General features: G+C 40.8%; 1 protein-coding gene across 1 annotated transcript in view; it reads left to right on the top strand.

Moving 5' to 3' along the window:
- Positions 1-17,282: 17,282 nt before the first annotated feature.
- Positions 17,283-22,369, top strand: part of SLC4A10 (solute carrier family 4 member 10) — a 154,143-nt gene continuing 149,056 nt past the window's right edge. Inside the window, exon 1 of the mRNA XM_032114046.1 lies at positions 17,283-17,384. Coding sequence (XP_031969937.1) covers positions 17,337-17,384 — 48 coding nt within the window. The 5' untranslated portion in view covers positions 17,283-17,336. The remainder of the gene's footprint in view (positions 17,385-22,369) is intronic.

Below are 22,369 nucleotides of genomic sequence, written 5' to 3'. Positions count from 1 at the left end.
GTGGAAACTCAAAACCTATGAGGCTTTGAAATTCCTGTGCAAGCCAGGGTTTATCATCTCCAAATTTCTCAGAGTAAGTGGCCTATTATAATTCCCTTCACCACTGATTATCAGGCCTATTGTAACTATGAATGGCCGTGATTAATTACATTATTGTAACTGTAATTTTACAGTGCCAGAGAAGCAAAACCTGCCTTTGTAATCATGTTTTAGGTTATCTCTGGCTGCAGACTGTGAGTATGCTAGACATATTAGGGAATTTTATGGCATATGCCAGCTAAGGGAAGCCTGAGTCTAGGCTTAGGTATTCAGCGTTTCATCTCTGTGCATTACAAATCTATCTGAAAGCTGGGAAAAAGAAACAAACCCTTTTGTAAATCAGAGTGGTATTCTGTTGATTTCTCCAGCTGGAATCCTGTTATACATCATCAGATATAAATACTATTTTTAGTGATGTCCTCAAATTAATGACTTTTTTTGAAATATTCCACTGCACTTGGCAAAATGAAGAAAAGAACCCCATGTAATTCAAAAATTCTTTGGAATAAATAAACCAGCTGTTGTTAGCATTTAGCTTTGTATATGATAAAACCTATTCATGTTCAGGTTTGGTGATTATGCAACTTGAGTCATTCTTAAATCAGAGACATGGGTCTGAATCACAACTAAACAACTCACTTTTGTTTTCCTTCAGGGATCTTCAGCCTGGCTTTGTTCAATGAAACTGAATATGCCACATTAGAGCACAAGCAGATGATTACCAACAATGTTTATTGATGCTACCACTAAGAGAAAATGGCAGACTGATATAAAATAAAGAGACTTAGCAGATGGGATATTGGCATTTGAATTGGTTGAAATAGATTACTGATTTTACCCCAAACCTGCCCTTTTATGAACACTACAGTATTGTTGCTTGTTGTAGAACTGTAAATCATATTCATCCTTATAAAATTATTTCCTGTTCCAACCCCGAGTATTTATTATTATATATGCAAACAAGATTTTATTACCAGGGGAATCTAAAGCAAGGTTCCTTGTTAGAGCTCCTGTCAGCACTGACTTGAGACATAAGCTGCCAGCATAGAAAGTTAGATTAAAAGAAACATTTACTGTTTCTAGGCATCCCCTTAATATAAAACCAGCAAAAAAAGATCTGCAAACATAATTAGACACATGGCTCTAATTGAAATCAATGGGAATTAGAAGCAACATCAAGGAGCCTGCCTTTCAGTAAGCTCCTGTGACTGAGCAGTGCCGAGAACCACATGAGCCTGAAAAGGGATTCAGACAGCCCAGCTCAGGGTAGAGCTGAGACCTGCTTTGAGTCTGCTAAAAACAAAATGCAGATGTAGAATAGGCTAGGATAAGTGTAAGAAATTAGGGATTTTAGGCTTTCTGAATCTGGCTCTAGGTGCCTAAGTAAGGCTGTAAGATCTTGATTATGGTAACTCTCATGGACTCCAAGCTAGTGTGAGGAGGCATGTGATGATTGATTAGTTCTTTGGTTTTACATTGAGCATTTTGTGCTATGAGAATCCAGCAAGCCCTGCAGGGGCTGTCTTCATTACCCTTTACTGTGGGTCAAGACATGTTCTTTACATGTAAGTCATCAAAACAGTCCGGACTCATCAATATTTGTTCTGGGGGCATTTTGCAGTGGATACGGTTCTTGATGTTTTTGAATTAACAATGACCCTTAGTATCCAGGATGATTCATCACAATTGCCAATGCATATTTATAGCAGCAAAAATTCATTCAGTGCTAGTCAAGGAAATCGTGTGTGAATTTAAGTCCAGTTGGCAAGGTAGTACAGTATCTGAAATGTTGGCTGTGCAGCAGCTGTCATTCTATGCCAATCTATTCTATCATACAGTAAGCAGGTGGCTCACACATATTGTTTTTACTACATATCATTTTAATTTTGCAATGTCTCACTGAAATAGGAAATGTGTGCTACTGATTTCAATAAGATTTTCTTTATTGAAGCCAGGAGAGCATGTTAATAGCATGCAGCAATTTACAGTGTAGTTGAAGTAATACAGCATCTGGTGAACCTGTTTATTCCCTATGGCTGTAGCTGTGTATCAGTCTTAAGTGTAGCTAATTAACTTCTATTCATTAGAGATTTTGCATAAATTCAAGCAGAAAAGAGAATACAAGCCTCAAACAGTTTGTGTTCCTTCAGCATCCTTTTGTGATGCCATACTGCAGCAGCCCATCTCCTCTGGCAGACATGTGATGTCCTCAGGCCAGCCGAGGGGGACTCTGTGCTCTTCTGTGCTTATGAGATTGGTAATTTTTTTGAGGGCTTAATCTGCTAAAGGAACTGTCTTTATTGTGATGCTGCATGCTCGCTCTTGTGTGTGATAATGGTGTCTCCATGTACTATATAGAACGGTTTTCACAATGCAGCCCTTTGGTGTTTTGCCACTCGTCGGCATTGGTATTCTTGTAGGTCAGGTGAGGCCGGCAGGACAGGCTGTGACAGTCTAGGGACAGTCTTAGCATCCCTGTGCAAAATATTTCTGGCATTTGTTGGTCACCTTGGCTTGACTGATTCTCAGGACATTTCTTAGATTCATCTCATTCTGTTTGGACAAATAATGTTTTTCTTTCACAACAAGCAAGAACTCCTACTCTGCTTTAGTTTCTGTTTATGATTTTAGTTTCTGGATATTTATTGGCCTGGGAGAAAATCTTGTTTTGTCTGACTGTAACTTCTCTTTATGTTATGGAAACTTCTTTTAAGATACTTCTCTTTGTGGAAATTACTGCTGATAGAACTGATAATGTACTATCTTTTTTTCCCCCTCTGCAAGATATTGGTTTGGCTTTCATTTAGAAAGGATATTGATAGCAGAGCCCTTATTTTGGCAAGGTGTTTCAAAAGTGTATTCTCTGAGGCTTTTTTTAGGTTAAAAAAAAAAGACCCATTGTAAAATATCAAAAATAATTAATGTGAATCAGGAAGGAGAAAGAGGCAGAATAAAGGAATATACTATACGGGATTGCTTCCATCCCTTACGTTAAATTCAAGACATGTATTTTGGCAAAAATGAGTTTTTGCCCAGGTGAGCCACAAAGCAGTAACAGCCCACCTGACTTCTCCTAATAGTTTTTTCATTGTCCTGTTCTTTTTGTGTTCACTTGGTCCTTCTCTAGCTCACGTGTTTGCTGAATGTCTCTTCTCGCTTTCTCTGACTTTGTCCTGTCTTCTATGTCCTGCAAACCTTTCAAACTGCTTTCACTCTCCCCTCCTCTCTGCTGGTGGTTTCTTTACTTTTCATGGCCATGACAGTTTTCCTGTTCTTGTGTTATTTCACACTGAATGTCCATTTCCTCTGAAAATCCCACTGTGGCTTTTATGCTTTTCCAAAACAGAAGTATTGAGGCTAAAGATGAGATCAAATGAAGGATCAACATCAGCCTCTTTTCTAAAATTCGCTATTTTCTACAAATTAGTGAAGTATCACTCCTCTATGTACCATGCTACTGGGTGCCCTGGTAGAGCAGCTCCCTGCAGTTGTGTCGTTTGAACACTGAGTGGCACTAAAGCCCATGTCACGGCAACACAAGGTATTCCAACATGGGTCTTTAACTCAGGAGGATGCAAACGACTAGGTAACAGCTGAGACGGATTTTTGTATGACTGGGAAGGGAGGTTTCATAGATGCAAACCTGTAACAGGCGTATCTTACATATCTTAGACATGTTGCCTCTCAAGCTATTTTTGAGGAGGAATTTATCTTAAGCTTTGCTAAGGGATCATTCTGGAACTGCTGAGGAATTCTGCTGACATTTTTTTCTAAATTTGTTGACCTTAATTCTTAGCTTCAAGAAGGTGCAATATATTAAAAACAAGCCATTCTTCTGGAAGTCCTATATCAATGTGAAATTCAAATAAAATTTCTCAGTTTGTTTAGCTCAGAGAAAGTGTGGAGAAAAGCCTAATGCTGTAAGTGCTGTTGGACAATCATGATGCTGTTTTTAAAAATTATTTGTCATCAACAATTCATATTTTGCAATACCCCATGGTTCTGGGGAAATTTTGTACAATTTAAAGTTATCTGAGACCCAGCTCCTATCTTCTCAAAGGTACAGTTTGATCAAAGGCTTTTAATCTTCCTTCAAAAAGAAATAGCTCCTGCTTTTATTGTAGGAACACTGTTTTTGTGACTAGCCCGTGACATGAATGTTACATTCAGTTTTCTTAAGAGGTCAAGATCATCTGTGCTTTACTTGAACAAAACATCTGGGACTTGACCTTAGACAGCTGCATTTTGTATTTGACGATTTTTACTGGCGCTCAAGTCAGGGCTGGATTTGGCACAGGGCCCTCAATCACTGTGCTGAGGGCAAGACTGAATTCCTAGACCTGACCTGAAATTCTGGAGGTGTAGTTGTAGTACGTACTTAAAAGTGAAACTCTGGGGAAAACCATCAGTTTTAGGCACAGTGTGACGGTCTTGTTTCAAGGTGTGACTTAGATGCAGCAAACACAGGAGGCAAATGAAGCTAACAATAGAAATTGCTTCTATCCCTCTTCTTACTTATTTTCCATCTTTCCCTATGACACTGCAGCCACTCAAATTTATTTAATCTTAGGCCACTAAATTAGTTTCTGAGTGTCACGTAGAATTGGCTCTGTCTTTTAATCCTGTCTGAAGGGTGACAGGACACATGGTAATACCAGTATCTTACTGTTTTTCTTACTTGATTGAACTTAATTCAGTCATTGATTTGTGTATGCAAGTGCCATGCCCTATTTATTTAGTTACTACTCAGACTGTGTATTATTAACTGGAGTAGTACCTAATTTCTCTTCACAGCTGGCAGATGGCTGTTAGCTACAGAAGGATTTAAAGTGGGCAGGGAGGGATGGTTAGTGGCATGCATTACTTTTTGTCACCTTTCATCTGCACACTGCTGCACTGCCTTGCTTTTTCACACCACTTTGAGGCAGGCAAGAACTTTTTCCATTTAAGTGAAGCTGAGCCAGGTGGACAAGGTCTGGCATCATCTGGAAAAGTCAACAGTTTCCATAATGAACTACATACACTTTTAGGTGAAAAACCTTAACTTTATGTATAAGTTTGAGGTGGAATTGTAATCATAAAATGCTACTGTGAATTGGGTTGATTTTTATCAGAGAAGGGTATAAACCAACTTCAATTTACTGCAGGATCTTTCAACACTGTATTTTGCATTAACTTTTTCCCTGGCTCTGTGTTAGAGATAGGGGAAGGGGAGACTTCAGAATTCTGCACCTTGCTCAGCAGTGTGGAATGAGCCTGCTGCACATGGACAGCTCCTTTGCAGTGTCTGGCCACTAGCTAGCAAATATCACAAGCAGAAGCAGTAACCAATACGTTTTCTGTTGGAAACCTCCCACAATAATGCCATGGAAGAACAACAGTTAATCTGATGCCTTGCATTCATACACTGTAAAGACTGTATGTTTTTACTGCAATTTGCAGTGATGAAAGAAACAGCTGTGTATATATACATGTATATCTATAAAAACAAATAGCTATTAAAATAATCTTGGCACGCATTGGTATGCAATGGCAGATAAGAGTTACTGCAAGGACCCTTTTGTCAAGTGTTCTGAACTTGTCAGGCCTCCATCTGTGGTTACACAAGCAACTTATTCTTGTAGCTCTGAACGTCATGTTTCAGATAATTCACCAGTATATGCAGTTTCAGACAAATGTGGAATTGCCTGTTGACATGACTCTAAAGCTCTTTGCTCAAGGGTTTGTAGCTTTGCACAGTTACCAAAAGCTGTGAGAGGTACATTTTGTGAATTTAGAGAAGCTGCTCTTGTGATGTAATCATGATTGTGTTAAATGACCATAGAGAGGGGCCATATCCCTGTGTCTTGGAGTTCTTCATGCTTTTTCTACAGAGGATATTTGGGTACTGCACTCTTTCTTTCCTGACAGCAACTTTGTTAGTATTTGGAAAATCTTCCTTACCTTCCTTCTATTTCATATCCCCAAGTAGGTGTTTACTACAGTGTGAAAGGTTTTCATAGATTTAAGCCAGGCTGGTGATATGTTCCTGAATTGTCCCACCTGGAAAATGGGCAATTTATTACAGGGGCTTCGCAAGGGAGAGAAAAATGTCTTCCATTAAATTGTTTTTTACTACCTCTAGGCATTAAATTACATTCTTTTCTGATTGATGGTAACCTTGTGGTTTGGACAAACAGCAGCAATCAGCTAAGGTGAAAATGTCCTCTTCTCACCTGAGGGTTTGTGCACGAACTAAAAGAAATGGCAGAACTTGCAACAGTTACTCACAAGGGTATCTTGGGCTAGATTTACCTTTGGTATATGGGCTGCTTTTATCTATTAGAAAATCTATTTAAATTTTGTTATCAAAATATAGTATTGAATAAAATATGAATCACATACTGTCACACTCTTATAATTTTTCTCACCATGGGGAAATATCAAAGCTTCCATGCTGAATTTTTTAAAACTCCTTTCAGTAATTTTTGAAGTTTTGGAAGATGACCTACAGTATCATGTGGAAATGCATTGGTGTGATCCTCATTTTGTTTGCTCCATTTGAATGATCTCAAACCATAAACCATCATGGGAGATCTTACAGGGAGTTGCTTCTCAGTTGTTTAGAATATCATACATCTGTTGGGCTGTCATAGTGCTTATCAGGGAAATGGAAGTTAGACTAATTCCTCCAGAAAGGGATGGTTTACAGTGCTTGGTGCTACTGCAGTTCCACTGCCAGCTTAGTAATTTAGGTGTGGATCAGGTATGACTCGAGTGTGCTGCAGTGATAGAAATAGCTGTATTTTGTGAAATAACCCCAAGAAATATACATAAATTATCTCCAACACTAGGAGCATTGGTATGCAAAAAAGTGCTCTTCCCCTTAACATGCTAACCTCCTGCAAACCCCGAATATGATTCAGGTTGTGTAGTTGTAGCTTGGTCTGAGAAACGTAAGTCTGTATGGACAGAAAGCACCTCTCAGTGTGGCAGGCAATAATGTCTATACTGCTGAACATGTGGTCTTTTCACTAGGTCTAGCAAAAGGCAGCAAGCTTCAAGCAAAATCTAAGTTTTACAGAAGTGGTCCACGTGTGACGCCAGACATTAGAGATGTGACTATCTTACAGCTGAGACCTGCACGATTATCCTGAAGAGTTTTGATTCTTGGGGTAGGGGAAAATAATTTGTTCTCTGTGGGTGATCGGTGCACCCAGTGCTAGGAGAAGCCCGGAGGTCTGGCTGCACCCCCGCTGATTCAAGGCGGCTTCACAGAAGACACAGAAAGGGCAAGCTCCTCACCCGTGGGAGCTGTCTTGAAGCTGGATGCAAGAGTGGAGGTAAAGAAGGAGAGCGGACTCCTCGTATGGATTCCACACCCAAAACGCATCGCGATGGGACCAGCCACAAAAGGCTGAAACTCTGAGGACGTCCAGGGATTTTTTAGTGGGGAAGGAAAGGCGGGGATAAGGGATACAGCCAATAGGATGGGGCAAAGGAGGCGAGGTTGACAGTGAGGGAGCCAATGGGGTTAACACATAGGAAGGACTTAGGGAAGGAACCAATGGGGTGTTGAGAATAACAGAACTTTCTAGAATGGATGCATAATCAACCAGGGGAAATAAATATTCATAACTTTCTACATAAAACAGGGTGGGGAAAACATCAACCAATCATATAAGAATATGTAGATTTCAGAACTGGGGGCTTATGGCTTCTCATCGTAACTGCGGGGTGAGTGGTTAAATTTAAGTGTCTGGCCACCACAGGTTGGTCTTGGTTTTGCGCTCAGGGTGGTTGCAGCTACTTGCACCACCACCGCTCTCCTGAGAAGAGCTGATTCCTCTACACTTTTCTGTCTCTCTATTATAGTGCTTCTCGAGGTAACTGGGATCAAGGTCTGCAGTCCTGCTGTCCCTCTTTTCTCTCCTGTGATGCGCCACAGCTGCCCCAGCATGATTTTGTCTTTTTGGGAACGAAGACACTGGGGGGAAATGGTACCATGGTCTTGTTTTGATATGGACACGTCAGAGTGGGAACCACGGGAGATGAGAAGCTATCTTTGTTCTTTCAACCAGTTTAGGTATTAGCATCCCACAATCTGAGATGTTAAGCACAGTTTATGTCATAATTTTGGTCAGGGCTTTAATCAGTCCCTCCCTGTTTTCTAAACACACAGCCTGACACCAAGGTCGAATTATGTGGCAGTGCCTCAAGGCATGTTTGCAACAGTGCAATTCACTCAGTGTGATATTTATGTTTGATGCTTCAGGTGTTCCTGATAACCTCACATGTTCACTTTAATGTGTTTTCATGTGTGCAGTGGGAGTATTACAGGAATTCTGGAAGTTTTGATGGCTTCTGGTCCTGCTGGCAGGTGGTAAAATATTTCACTTGTGCCAACGTGTTGGCCATGATTTTTAGGAACAGGCAATGATGACTCAGATTAGAGCACTAGTGCTGGCATTGCTGGGTGTAATGCAATGGCTAGGGAGTGGATTTGCACTGGGTCCTTACAGTTACAAATCTACAAATAATGTGGTATTGTCAGAAATGTAAAGAGATTGCATGCACCAAATGGCTTCTGTGTCTTTTTAAAAAAATCTATTAATGGTTTTAAAGACCCTATAAACAAATGAGATACAAAAACCCTACACTCAATGCCTTAGAAGTCCATACACATGCAGGTAAGATTTTTCAGAACTCTGGTAAGAGTTCATATAAACCATTTTATCTGTGTGCTTAATGTTACAAAAATAATTCCTGAATATTGCCATGTTAGTACTCCTCAGTTTTCTCTTTATACCTGGAATTTTAATGTTATGTCAAGGGGGAAAGTACAGGGCTATTTGAGCTTAATGCTTCTTACCGTGAGCATAAGTTCTGAGCTTAGTTCTGTGGTTGGTGTGTTTAGCTTTGGTCAAAATTGGATAACAATTGGAGTTCAGACGTTATGCTGCTATTTACTTCATAAATAATCTCTTATTTTTTCATGTGTTATGCAAGACAACTTGGAGGGGTTTGCTCTGACAGTGCTAGATGACTCAAATGTGGCTATAGGAATCTGAGAAATTTGTGTGAAATCCTTTTGAAGTCTTTGGAGAGGAACAGGTACTCTTAGGTCATGAATCACTTAAAATGTTTACCTTAGAGAGATGTGAATTATTATAGCTGAGAAATGCTTTTTTCTCTGTATATCATATAAAATGAGTCTAGACCACTCTTGGAAATTTAGGCTGTCAATGCTGTAAGTATAATTTGAACAGACTCTAGTTTGTTGATCTTCCCCTGTGTACTGGGGGAGTACCAGAGTATTTTTATTTCAGATGTGACTGCCAAGGGGAATAATCCTGCACTTGCTTGCTGTGATCTTGCTAATTCACGCCATAGAGTTGACCCATCCCACGTACAGTACTCTGCACTTCTTGCTAAACTTCATGAGGTTTCTGTCAGCCCACTCCTCTAGTTTGCTGTGATCTTCATGAATGGCTGCCTGGTGCATCATTCACTTGTCCCAGCAGTGCATCTCTCCATGGGCCTCAGGAGGGCTCGTTCTGTCCCTTCCTGGAGGTCAGTGATCTTAAACACTTGAAGCATTAGACACAGGATCTGTCCCAAAACTGACTGACTGACTGGAAATGAGCACCACTTACATGCTGACTGTCTGCAATTAGGTTTTGAACCACTGATCCCTACTTTTTAGGCCAAAAGTGTCTTCCTAATGAGGTGAAATTCTTACAAAACCAAGGAATTGGTATCACTGGCTTCTGTGAGGCCAGTAATTCAATGAAGATTTCACTTTCTGTGTCCCAGCTACCTGCCTATTGGGGAACATGGATGAATTTGTTCTCTTTTTGCAATTTAAAAGCTCAGCTCTGAAATATTTATCTTTAAAAGAGAATAGTTACTTCTTTTTAGCTATTCTTTTCAAATAGTTCTTTTTTAAATTCCTACTTTTGATTTGAGTTGGCTAGTTCAGTAAGGAATGCACTTTCATCTATAAATCCCATTTGACTATATTAGAGCTCTGCCAGTTTCTGCCAGCTGCTGCTCTTGTGAAATCATGAGCCAGTCAAGATCCTGGATTCTGGATTCCAGGTAAGAATTTTTGTCTGGAAATGTAGCATGTGGAAAAATAAGGAGGACGTGTATTTTTATTTCTTTAGCAGAATTAAGGTCAGTATTAACATAGCAAATGTTTTTCCTCTATGTAGTGGTTAGAGCAGCAAAACTGACAAAGGTGGTATTTTGAAACAAAAGAAGCATTTTTAAAGCAAACACTGTTATCTTTATTAGTAATGTATTACATGTGGATCTAGTTTTTGTGAATATATAGTCGACAGCTGCAAATAATAAAAATAGCAAAACATGCTTACAATGAACAATTGTCATGTGATGTAATTTCTAAAGTATTTGTTTTAGAAATCTTGTGTATGGCAAAAAGGCTGCTTAGGGTGTAAGAAATGTGTGATTAGAAAGTATAGTAAGCATTAGTCTTCATTCATTTTTATTTGGTATCTCAGAGATGCTCCCAAAAGAGGAGAAAATAATCTTACCTGCTAAGCAAACTCCATGATAGTAGGGTTGGGTTCCTATCAAAGATGATGGGTGGAGAGGGAGCTAGATTGCCAGCTCCATAAATTACCTGTAGCACTGCTTTGATTTACTGAGAAACTTCAGGGTTACATGCAATCTAGACTGGGATTTTTATTGAAATATTTGTAATTTTTGTAGCTTTGTTTTCAAAACTGTAAATAAGAAATAATTTTCCATGCCGTTTTTTTTCTCTCTCCTTTTTCTCTGTTGAGGTTTGAAGTGGTTTGAATGAACTTTGTATTCAGAAAACCTGAGGAGGAGGTGGGTGCTTTTTCTGCCAGGAGTAATTGATTTAGCTGAAGTAGTGTTGCAAACAATCTCCTCAGTTGCCTGCAATTGAAGACAAAGTTGAAAATCCCAGCAGTTGGGATAACGCATCTCACCCAAGATGTAATGAGAAAAATGGGTACAGCGTGACACAGCTTAGTGCTTCTGTTTCTGGGACTAACACAGATAGCTTTGGTGTCTCAGGTATATGTGCAAAATATTACTGTTCATGAATTTTACATAGTTATTTCTACAGTTACGTGAATACCTATGGAAAAGCTTCTGTCCAAAGTTTTGTGCCTTTGGCTCAGTCACAGTAAAGCCATGTGATCAGTCTGGTCTGTCATAGAGGCTGATAAACTCCCTGCTGAAGTGATTATAGCCTACAGCAAGCACCAGACAATGAATATGAATAGGATTTAAAAGTTGAAAGTAGATATATGCACTTCATAATATTTACTGTAGTATATATTTGCAAATTTCTAATACTGCAAGCAAACAAAACTGCAGCCTCATTCATCTCCCCCAATAACCATCATCTGACCCTGTAAATGCCCCAGTTAGGAACTCTCCTTGCGGTGCAATGCTTAAGGGAACAATCATGTTTCATGATGTGGAAAACAGGGGATGATCCAGAGGTCAAAGGCATATAGTCTGGCTTCCTAATGCTACACTGTCAGGCCAAGCTTTGTAATATTGTGGTGTTCCTGTGCAAATTGGAAACTTGAGAGGAGCCATGACAAGGGTAAAGAGAAGGATTAGAAGCAGAGAATTAGAAGCACTATAAAGGAAGAGAAGTATTAACACAGTCGCTACCTATATAAGGAAAACATTCCTGATGCTAGAGGACTTCTTGGCCTTGAAATAAGACATGTAGCAAAATCCAACAACTTGAAGCTCAATCTAGATAAATATTGTCTTACTTCTGTTAGATACATGTCTAGTTATAGTTTGCTGTTAGAGTAACTGAGCGAGATATATTATCCCTCCCTTGCAGGTTTTAAATTAAGATTGCTTAATCTTTCTGAAGGATTATTTAGGTCAGTGACTAATCAGGGCCTGATTCAACATATTTTATTTACAAAGTAGGATTAAATGGATGATGTCTGAGGAAATTCTTTCACTTGAAAAATAAGCCTAGAAAGAGTGGCTATCTTAATAATTAGCAAACTAAGGTAATGATTAATTACATGTATTGTTTCCAGAGTCTCTAGCACCTCTTAATTTTAGTTTAGATTTTAAAATAGTATTCTCTAATATTGACCTTAGAGCAAAAGCCAAAGGCCTAGCTTAGAATCAGAATACCATAAAATTCACGACCTTTGATAGAGGATCCATTTTGGGGAAATTAGGAAAGTAACAAATATTTGATGCTCTTTACCAACACAGATTGTCTCCCTGTGTCATAGGAGTTGTAGGATTGGGCTGTGGACACAGACATATTTCATTGGCATTACTTTTTTTGGCTGAACAATGTGAGAAGTTATATTAGTGAAACAATAATTAGAGTACTTTTTTTTCCAGTTTGAATGCTAATAGGAAGAAAGAGATTATGTTGCAATTGAGGAATACATCCCAATCAGTACTGAACCTTTTTGGATCACATTTCAAATGAATTAACTTAGAGTAAATTATTTCAGGCAGAGTATATTAGAAAAAGAAAGAGCTGCTAAAGAGCTATTACCACTTTCCAATCAAATGAAAAACATAACTGAGTACCACCTGTCACAAAGGCAGTACAATGATCCAGATGGTTATTTATCTTCACTTAGGGAGGAAGAATGGAGAGAGGAAACACTGCTGCCAGAATCTGTGTTTTCCCCCTCCCCCTTTTTACCTTCTTGTCAGCATAGATTCTCTAATTACAGGGAAAAAATGTCTTAGGAGTAGGTTATATCGATGGGATGCTCCTTTTGATATGTAAAGGTAGTTCATGTCTTTTTTTATTAGTATGAAATGCAGTTTGACAGGTCCACCCATTACTATTTCATCTTCTATGATCAGTAAGACAAAAACAGAATGAAAAGGGTTTTGGCTGCTTGATAGTGATTTTTCCCCCCCTCCAGAAGCTTAGAAATTAATTTGCTGTTTTACTTGAAATAGAAATAACCTGTAACAAGCTGAAAATAATTTGCAATTTTTAAAAAGGTTTCCCTTCATTAAAGAAATATGCTTATGATAAATATGCACAGTATGAGCATTCAAATTAATGTGTATTGTGCATGCATTTTATTTACCAGTGTATTTGAGGCTTGAGCTTAGGCAGGAATCAAGAGAGGGCAAACTGATCTAACCCCAGTCCTTTCTGATTTTGAATATTGTGTGAAATTGTTCACTATGTTGCTAAAATCTACTGGCAACAACATTAGGTCTGACAGAGTGCAGGTTCTTTTTGGAATTAAGGACGTGGTGAGAGTATTGGACCTAGATGTAAATGAATGAATTAGGCTTCAAGCATATTTCTGCTAAGGGGACATTTTAAAGTAAGTAGTCCTCATGTTCAGTTTTGTAACTAACAGCCCTGTGGAGTTCACTCTTGCTTAGCAGCAATTCCCACCCCCCTCCATCCTGGTAGAGTGACATATTTTATGGCTAAACTGGGAGATGAGCCAATACTCCCAGGATGTCTTCCTAGAACAGGAATTGTATTCAGAGAAATGGTTTAAATAAAGTACTTATTTTAAATTTTAGCTATATATTGATCGCAAAATGAAAACTGACAGAAAGGTATGACAGTGAAAATGTGAGTGGTACTGGGCCAGTAAGTGATACTAGGACTCTGTGACAGCTTTTATGCACATATAAAAATACACCCATATATATAGCATCACTTATTATACCAGAATACCTTCTTGGGACTTAGGTGGAGGAAGTACCTGTCACTCCTGATAATTAGGAATTGCTCTTTAGGTAAAAAACCAGAAATTTTATTACAAAGACTTGCTAAGAGAAATATTGCAGGACTTCTCATGAGCTTGAACTCTCTGGTTTCTAGGTCTTCATTATTGGTGCTGCTTATCACACATCTATTTTTGTACAAACAGAGCTATGTCACTGATGTTCAAGACAGTGGGAATTATTTACACCCCATACCATTTTTATGTCAAGCTCAGATAGATGGGTATATGCCTCCAAAATCTATGGTATATGCCTACAAAGTACTTTGAGAATGGTCTGAGTCTTTTGAATGTAATTCAGCTTATATATAAAACATACACCTTGTGAACAGTTTTTGAGGAACAAAATCTCTGTTCAGTGGGGTTTAACACATTGGCCATGACTCAAGAGAACATCTGAGTTATTGGCTTGCTGCAGGCCAAAGGGGTAAAAGGCAGTTTGAGGAAGGAGAAGAATATTCTTCTCTCAAAGGAGAAGAATAAAAGTCAACTTTTGCTGTCTTTAATTTCTTATGAAAGATGACACCAGGCAGGGATCAGGTCAGTTTCTGACATAAATTCAGAATGTTATTGAACAAGAAGAATATTTCCCCTTTTTTCCATTGATATTTGCTTTAGGAGTTTTATCACTGTAAAAGTAAATGCAGAAACACTCACTATTTCATTTATCCAATGCACTAGGAATATATATAAAGAAAAAAATTAGTCTGACATAAATATGCTACAAAATTACTTATTTTTATAGCATATCTTAGGTATTCTTAATCTTACAACTTAAGTGTATCTACGTGTTGTGATTTCCCGCCTGATTTTGTGATGAAGTTTCTCCAGTCATTGATGATTTGAGAACTCTCTCTTTTTTACTTACCCTACATGTACAAAAGCTTGAAAATAACACCTTGTTGTGTAGTAAAAGTTGAAACTGGATATTAAAGCCTGCCCTATCTCACAATTTTAAAGCTTATTCTTTTGAGATGAGAAGTGAAATTACTACTGTAATAGAGTAATACCAACAAAATTGCTGGACATGGAAGTATGGCTTACAATCAGATGCAATAGTGAAAGAAGACAACTTTAAGTAAGGCAAAATAGAATTCAAATCCAATTATAAATCAACTAGAGAATAAATATTACTTTCTCTTAATTCTCTCTTTGGTGTGCTATACTGCTAGAATGTTACAAAAAATAACTTAATTATGTTTGATTAACATAGAATTTTCAGCTAGGTCCTTTATGTTCTTCCACTTTTGTATGTGCAAAGCCCTTGGCTTTGGAGCTTTTGGATTGAACATTTTGGACCTTTGTATTGAAGCACGTTTGTCACAGCTGTTGAAAGAATGATCTGCACTTCGACTCTGGCTATCAATTTGTGGCTTTGTAGCTACAGAGGTCTGTGGTGTTTTTATGTGTGTGGAGCAGGATAATACAGAATGATTTGGAGAGGTTTGCTATTTAATAGACCTTTTCCATATTTCATCTGTTATTCCATAATGGTGACCTCCTGACTGTAAAGCACTCTGACAAAACACCTTTGCAAAAACAATTACATGGCTGATCCCAACTCTCATTTGATGGCCCATTCAGCAACTCACTTGTAACTTCTGAGTGTGGTGCTTGTGGTCTTGATCCTGTTTTTCACTGTGAAATGTTGGGGAATAGTGTCATGTACACAATATATTAGTTGGTTTGGGGCTTTACTTTTATTAGATGTGTCTATGTGGATGAGTGTGTTTTGAGGGAATATTTTGGGGAGTGAAAGATGTGTAAACGCCACTGAGCTTGAAGAATAGCAGTACCTACTGAAAAAATGCTCTTGGACAAGCCTGAGATATTTAGGCAGGGAAGACCAAGGTGCTTAAACTAATATTCACTGAAATAACTGCCTGTAGACTGAAAGCTTTTGGTCTTCCTGATTTCACAGGTGGTATATTCACTTTAAATCTCTTTCCTTTAAAGGAGGAAAATCACTTTTAAACTCACTCTTTCCCAGCTTCATCATGACTTTCATAGCTTAATTATAAGCTCCTGCAAATAGGGTTTTACTGCGCAAATGCTGACACAGCCTTACCTCTAGTGACCTGAATGGCCTCCTATGTTAATTACTGTAGATCTGTAATCGTGTTATGAAAATACACATCTGGCCTTTGTTTCAGAATCTGGACCATATCTGTTGTCTGTTTTTCTGCAGTGTTACATATATGTGTCACTTTAAAGACCAAATTCGCAGTTGTAACTCAGAAAAATAGCCCCCTTCTTTGTAAGAACCATCTTTGACTCCCCTTTCCTTTATACTGCTCCCCCAGCTCTGTGTCTCGCTTGGCTGATGTACAAGTAATTCAATCTGGAAGATCTCTGGGAGACTTGAAGAACATGTCCCATAGCAGAGGAAATTAAATCAGATTTAGTGAAGCTGTTTATTGATCTACTTTTAGGTTGCAAAGGATATCCAAAATGTAGGGCATGGCCTGCTGCTTTGTGAAGGAAATTAATGTTAACAGGGAGACAGAAGTTTACTTGCTAGTTTATTTTTCATAATCAGGTCTCTGTCCATTTTGATTTTTTATGCCCACAGGTTGGGATGAGCATGTGTTTTTGGAAGATACATGGGAAGTGATGAAAATATAAACTTCTCGAGCTCAGTTGTTTTGGTAGGCAACGCCATGCTTGTTCTTAGCAACACAAGTACTGTGGGGACTCAACTTCTTATTCTCATTTGTACAGCAAATTTGGGCTTTGACAATCATTTGCGTAGCTTGTTGGGGTTTTGGTATAGCTGAATACAACCACTAAGATGCAGAGCCAGATAGACTAGGAGAAGCCAACTGTGTAGCAGGCTTGAATGATAAAATTCGGTGAAAAAGAGGGTAAGACTCTTTTTAACCCTATACCGAAAAATATGGTATTCTGATAGGTTTGTGATTTGCATGTAGAAGGGGATGTTTGGGTTATGGTAGCAGGGAGTGGGACAGAACTCTCTTTTGAAGGTGCTTTCTGTAACTAAGGGTCAAAGTCGGGCAGGACCGAGTGAAGGGTCACTGTTTTCTGGTACTCTTCTGGTGCTGGCTAAATCAAACCTTGGCCCAAGACTGCACTGAAGCAGCAGTTCTGGGGAGTCTGCGGCTGAAGCTTGGAGTGAAGTGCTAAAACTTCCGAGCCGTGTCTGATGTTTTCGATAGTCTCACCGGGCAGCCAGGGGGGCCCGGCCCCTCCGCTCCCCGCTCCCCGCTCCCGTTCCAGCACCCGCGGGGTGCCGGTGTGTAGAGGGGAGGCGGGCCCGGCCCTGCGGCCCCGGCGGGAGAGCCCGCATCCCGCATCCCGCATCCCGCAGGTGGCTCCGGCTGCTGCCCCCCCGCGCGGGGCCGGCGGTGCGCGCGCCCATGTGACTGGCGCGCGCTTCCTGCCTCCGCGCCGCCTGATCCGCGGCGGGAGCGCGGAGCCGGGAGCGCGGAGCGAGCCCCGAGCCCGGCGCAGCCCAGCGGCTCCCGCAGCGCCCGGGGAGCGCCCCGGCCCGCGGGCGGCGGGGAGGGGGCGCCGCCGCAGCCCCGCCGCCGCCGCATGGAGACTCAGGACCAAGGGGCGCAGATGGAGCCGCTGCTGCCCACGGTACGGCTGCCGCAGCGCGGCCCCGGCCGGGGGGGTGCGACGCGCCCCGCGGGGAGGCAGCCGGGGAGGGGGCGCGGGGGGCTGCCTTCCCGCCCGCCTGCCCGTGCTGGGCGCCGCAGCCGATTTCTCGGTGCGTGGGGAAACAGGTTGGCTCGCTCCCGTGCCGGGCGATGCTGCGGCGGCGGGAGTGTCTGGGCGCCAGGACGCTCGGGGACGGAGCGGTGTGTGTTTGTGCGCGTGTGTACGTGTGTCCCGCCGATGCAAGCACCCTGCCTTCCGGCCCCCCTTCCCCGCCTCAGGCATCCCCTTCCCCTCGGTACCCCCTCTCTTCGTGTCACCCTGCCTCCGACATGTCCTTTCTCAGGCTCTCTTGCCCCCCTGCTCGGGGCAGCGCAGGGGAGCGAGCACCTGTGGGCAGCTCCGTGGGGATCCCGCTCCGGGGCCGGGGCTGGGTCAGCAGCTGGAGGTCCCAGGCCCTCCTCGCTTGCAGACCGCAGAGAAATCTGCTGAGGGCTGGCACTGACACGCAGGGTCTGCCTCCCGCCGGATCCCGGGCCGTGCTTCGTGCTGCCGTGTCGCAGTCTCTTGTGCTCAGCCGTGGAGCTGGTGATCTGGGGGTTATTGTTGTCTGAGGGGGACGCGGTGCACCCGCTCCTCGGAGCGCCGTGTGGCTGCACAGGGGCGGCTGGGCAGCCTTTGCCGTGCCAGTAGGAAAGAGATCAGTTGATGGGGGACTTTTTCTTGCCAGGCCCCCAGACACAGGGTTGCAGACACACAGAAGGTTTAAGTGTGGGTGTCGATCTCGATCTCATACTGAGATTCTGTTTGTGAATGGTGGTTCCTGCCTTGCACAGAAAATCTGTCTGGGGCAGGGAAAAGTCTCTCATGTACATACACAAGTGTCTGACTGTGCGTACACATCCCTGTCAACACACTGCATAGGTCTGTAGAGGCTTTGCTGCTCCTGAAATGGCTGTGTGTTAGCACAGCGAGCTGCACAACATTGACAAAGCTTGAAAGAGACAAGTCTCAGCTGCTGCAGGTTGATGAGATGCGCTCGTGTCAAGCCCGTTTTTCATAGGGTCTGTTCCCATCATCTGTTGACGTGGTCCATTTTGCAATCAGGTGGCAGGTTGCTACACAGTATGAGGCTATCTCTGGCATCTTCTTTCTCCTTGTGGCAGGGACAGTTTTTCCTGTTGCTTTCTGGATCCTGTTTATGAATCCTACTTCCTATTACTTGCTGCTCTCTTAGTTTCTGACAGTGAAGTAGAAGGTCCTGTTGCTTTCACTGACAGACTAGCTGTCGAGTTCCTTTCTGTAGAGAGACAAGTAAGTGTAAACCCAGTTTCTATCTGTAGTTCATGACAGTGATTCCATGAAAGGCTCAGTCCTCAGTGTTTCACACCAGTGCAGTAGCCTTCAGTCAGCAGCAGTTTCCCCCTTGGTCGTACCTTGCTGGCCTGTGTGCTGGTCTCACTTTGTCAGCCTGTGTTGTCTCTGTGCGATGGCCACTGCACAGGGAGTCAGAGGAGTCAGCTTTCAGAAGGCACAACGTGCAGGATTGCCTTGGGCTGTCTGGCTTTAAATTTTGTTTCTCCGTGGCTGTGCCCAGGAAAAATAAAGGCTACTGCTGTGGTTGAGACGACCAAAGAAGATAGTATTTCTTGTGTGCTGATGAGGGGACAATTGTCCCTTGTTCCCTCAGGAACTGCCCTGGTGCAGTACCTCTCTGCAGAGCTGCAGGTCCCTGCCTGTAGAGCTGTAGATCAGTGCTTTTGCTTGCTAAGGTCGTGTCCTGGTTCCCACCTCCATTTACTATAGCTAACTAGTTCAGTTGTGTTTGCTTCAAGTGGGGAAGGGAGACTTCTCTACTCTATGTAATATATATATATGTGGCATATCATCTACCTCAGTCCTCTCTTACTCTTGTTTCTGAGAGGCCATGTGCAGCTCAACAATGCAACATTGCTTTCCTGCTGCAACGATGGCAAAGGCACAGCTCCTTCAGGATTTCTGGGTTCTGGTGATGTTTTCTCTGTGGTCAGGCAATAAAGCATTTGTATGTGCTGTGGCAGTCTCAGCCTAGCTCATGTCCAGGGCACTGCATTGTGGTAAGGCAGACTTTTGCGTGCTGGGATTCTTGTACCTGGAGTCAGGGTAGAGTTTAGGAAGCAGGAATAGGTGCTAACTAATTGGTGCTAAGGTCTATTAGTCTGGGAGGTAGTGTTGTGACATACCTTTAGAGGATTTCTGTTCTGGGGATCAATCCTCATCTTGACTGGAAACAAACAGAACAAATGAATACAGTCTGTTCCCAAGTGTTGTCCCAGTTCAGTGGGTTCTGGGTATGAAGGAAAAGGCTTCTAGCAGAGCTTGTTTCCTTCAGGGGTTAGTCTGGGGGCTTTGGTATGTGCAACAGAGTTAATTTTTTCTTTTTTTGTGAAACTGTAACCCACTATATGTTTTATTGTTATTTCTAGTAAGAAGATGCGAGTGTAGTCCTTAATAAATTTTATCTTCTAATGGTGCTCAGAGATTGTAAAGCCTCAATAAAATTTTCCACCAAAATCCCACAGTCTGTACAAAGCGGAATCTACTTTTAATCTAGTGTTAGTCATGTGTTACTGATTTATTATGCAAGCTTTTAATTGAAAACCCCAATTTCTAGCAATTTGAAAACTAAGACAATACATTATTGCCTGTGGTTCTGAGGAATTAAACAATTTCCCTGGCAGTTTCCTGTCATTTTTTTTGAAAACAGGTCTTATACAGAGACAACAGTCTTGTTAGTAGTTGTGCTAGTGGTTTTTTTTGCAGTGTGGACAACTTCTGGTTCAAATTATTAGAAATCTATTGCTAATTTACTATGAGTACAATATTGTGTAAATAAATGAAAAAGGAAATTGTTCACCTGGAAACAAATTGTTGAACCCACTTTTGGAAATGCAAATACAGTCTTAATTTGTATTGTTCAGTACCTATACTAATATGGTAACAAAATGCAGTTTCTTGTATGCTTTCAGAATCATCTGGTGATTTATTTATCAGTCATCAGGTATATATTTTTTTCACTGATTATTCAGAATGCTTTAAAACAGTTGTGAGTAATTGAAAGATTTCTGAGGAGTCATCATTTGTTTACAGAACAGGGGAAACAATCTGCAGACCTTTACAAAGATCTTCTGTTGGTTTCTTAGCAAAGAACTAAGTATTGCCAGTTTGTTTGTGTACATGTATACCTGACTGCATGTAAATTATTTTGAAAATTGTTGCTTTATTTTGACTTTATTGGCAATTTATTCATAGCACAAGTTGTTCATGTTTGTTCCTGTACATTCTGGATCTCTCATATGCAAGTCAAAATTGGCTTTTACAATAGGGTTGTTATTTGGTAGATGTTTGATTATTTCGGCTGTAAGGAGGATGTATAGACAAAGTACAGATATTTTTGCTAACTATGTTTATGTTTGGCATGTTGTTTTCCTGTGTTTTCTGAAGGTAGCAGTAAAACCCATGTATGGAAAGTGAAACTGACTTTTCCTTCCTAAGTTCGTGTTCTCTCGCCCTCCTCATTCACTCTTAAATCCTTGTTGTATTTATTTTTTAATTTATTGTTCAAATCTGGTAGATACAAGGCCTTAAAGCATGACATTGCTGAGCTATATGTGGATACTGCATATGCATGCACTGTAGTTATGATATGTATGCTCTAGGTAAGACAGTGTTTGTATCAAGAGCACTCTTGTTGCTGCGGCAAATGGCACGCAGCTATTGCTACTTAGGACTCCATATGTGGGAGAATGGTATAGCAAGATCTTGGGAAGTAACTATTTTTAACGTAGCAGGTGAGTGTGGGAAGATGCTCACACTAACAGGCCAAATTCTTTTGCTTTTGTTAATGCTGAGTGGGACCTCGGATGAGACTCGCAGATTAAATGTATTGCTCATTGTGAGAAGGGGTGTCAGAGCCTTACCCCATGGTTTGTATAACAGTACTCATTCCCAGTTCACTTCTCCAGCATTATAGCAACACTTAAGGCAAGTTTATGGAGACTACAGGAATGCTGTGATACTTTTGGAAAAGTATAGAGGCCATATTACATTTTCAAGACAGGAGTGCCGAGATAATGGCACCATTGAAAAGAAAATCCTAAAACTTAATTGTAAGTATAAATTTAGGATTGCATTTCTGCTCTTGGTATTTTCTTTTTTACTGCCTGATTCCAAGTTCTAAATGAAAAGAAAAAACCCCCAACTTTTCCCAGCAAATGCTAGAAGGAAGTGAAGTATCAGTCACAATCAGATATTTGTTAAAGTCCCCCAACTTCTCCTTATATTTTCTAGTGTCACAGTTAAAAAAAGATACATCTGGATCATATGGTGTGCTCTGGTGTTTCTGTTTAAGAATAATTGACAGCCTGAGACATTTGCACAGAAATAAAAAAAAGTATGACTACTGTGTGGAAATCATCCCACTTCAATGCATCTATGTCTTGTTTGATTTCTTCCCACAAATCCCGCTTGTTAAATATATGCTTTCAATTTCTTTTGCTAATAGTTGTATCTTCTCTCTACTTTTTCATTTGGAAAAAATTTAGGATGAATTCTAAAACAAAATGCTTCCACTGACATCTTTTAATGCTTCTTAAATAAGTAATGTTTACAGTTTCAATGGATGAGAGGGTTTAAGCAGGTGAGGGAATACTTAATCCCCTGTGAAGCATCTTAGACAATTAGTTGTGTGTCTGATATGAGAAGAGAAAACCATAGGCATTGCACGTTCCTTTCATATGTTCAGGTCTGCTTTGTAAAAAACCCAAACTAGTAAGGAATCATATCCATGTGACTCCTTTTGCAATAATAATGCCATTTCGATGCCATACAAATTGATGGAGCGTCAGATATGTTCACGCGGTTTTCAGCGTTGGTGCAGTTTAAAAGTTCTTCTCATGAAATGAAAAATAAGCGTAGCATATTTAAAG

The sequence above is a fragment of the Corvus moneduloides genome, chromosome 7, assembly GCF_009650955.1.
Source record: "Corvus moneduloides isolate bCorMon1 chromosome 7, bCorMon1.pri, whole genome shotgun sequence".
NCBI lineage: Eukaryota > Metazoa > Chordata > Aves > Passeriformes > Corvidae > Corvus > Corvus moneduloides.
Note: the sequence above shows the minus strand (reverse complement) of the source record. Positions and strands in the feature narration are given on the sequence as shown.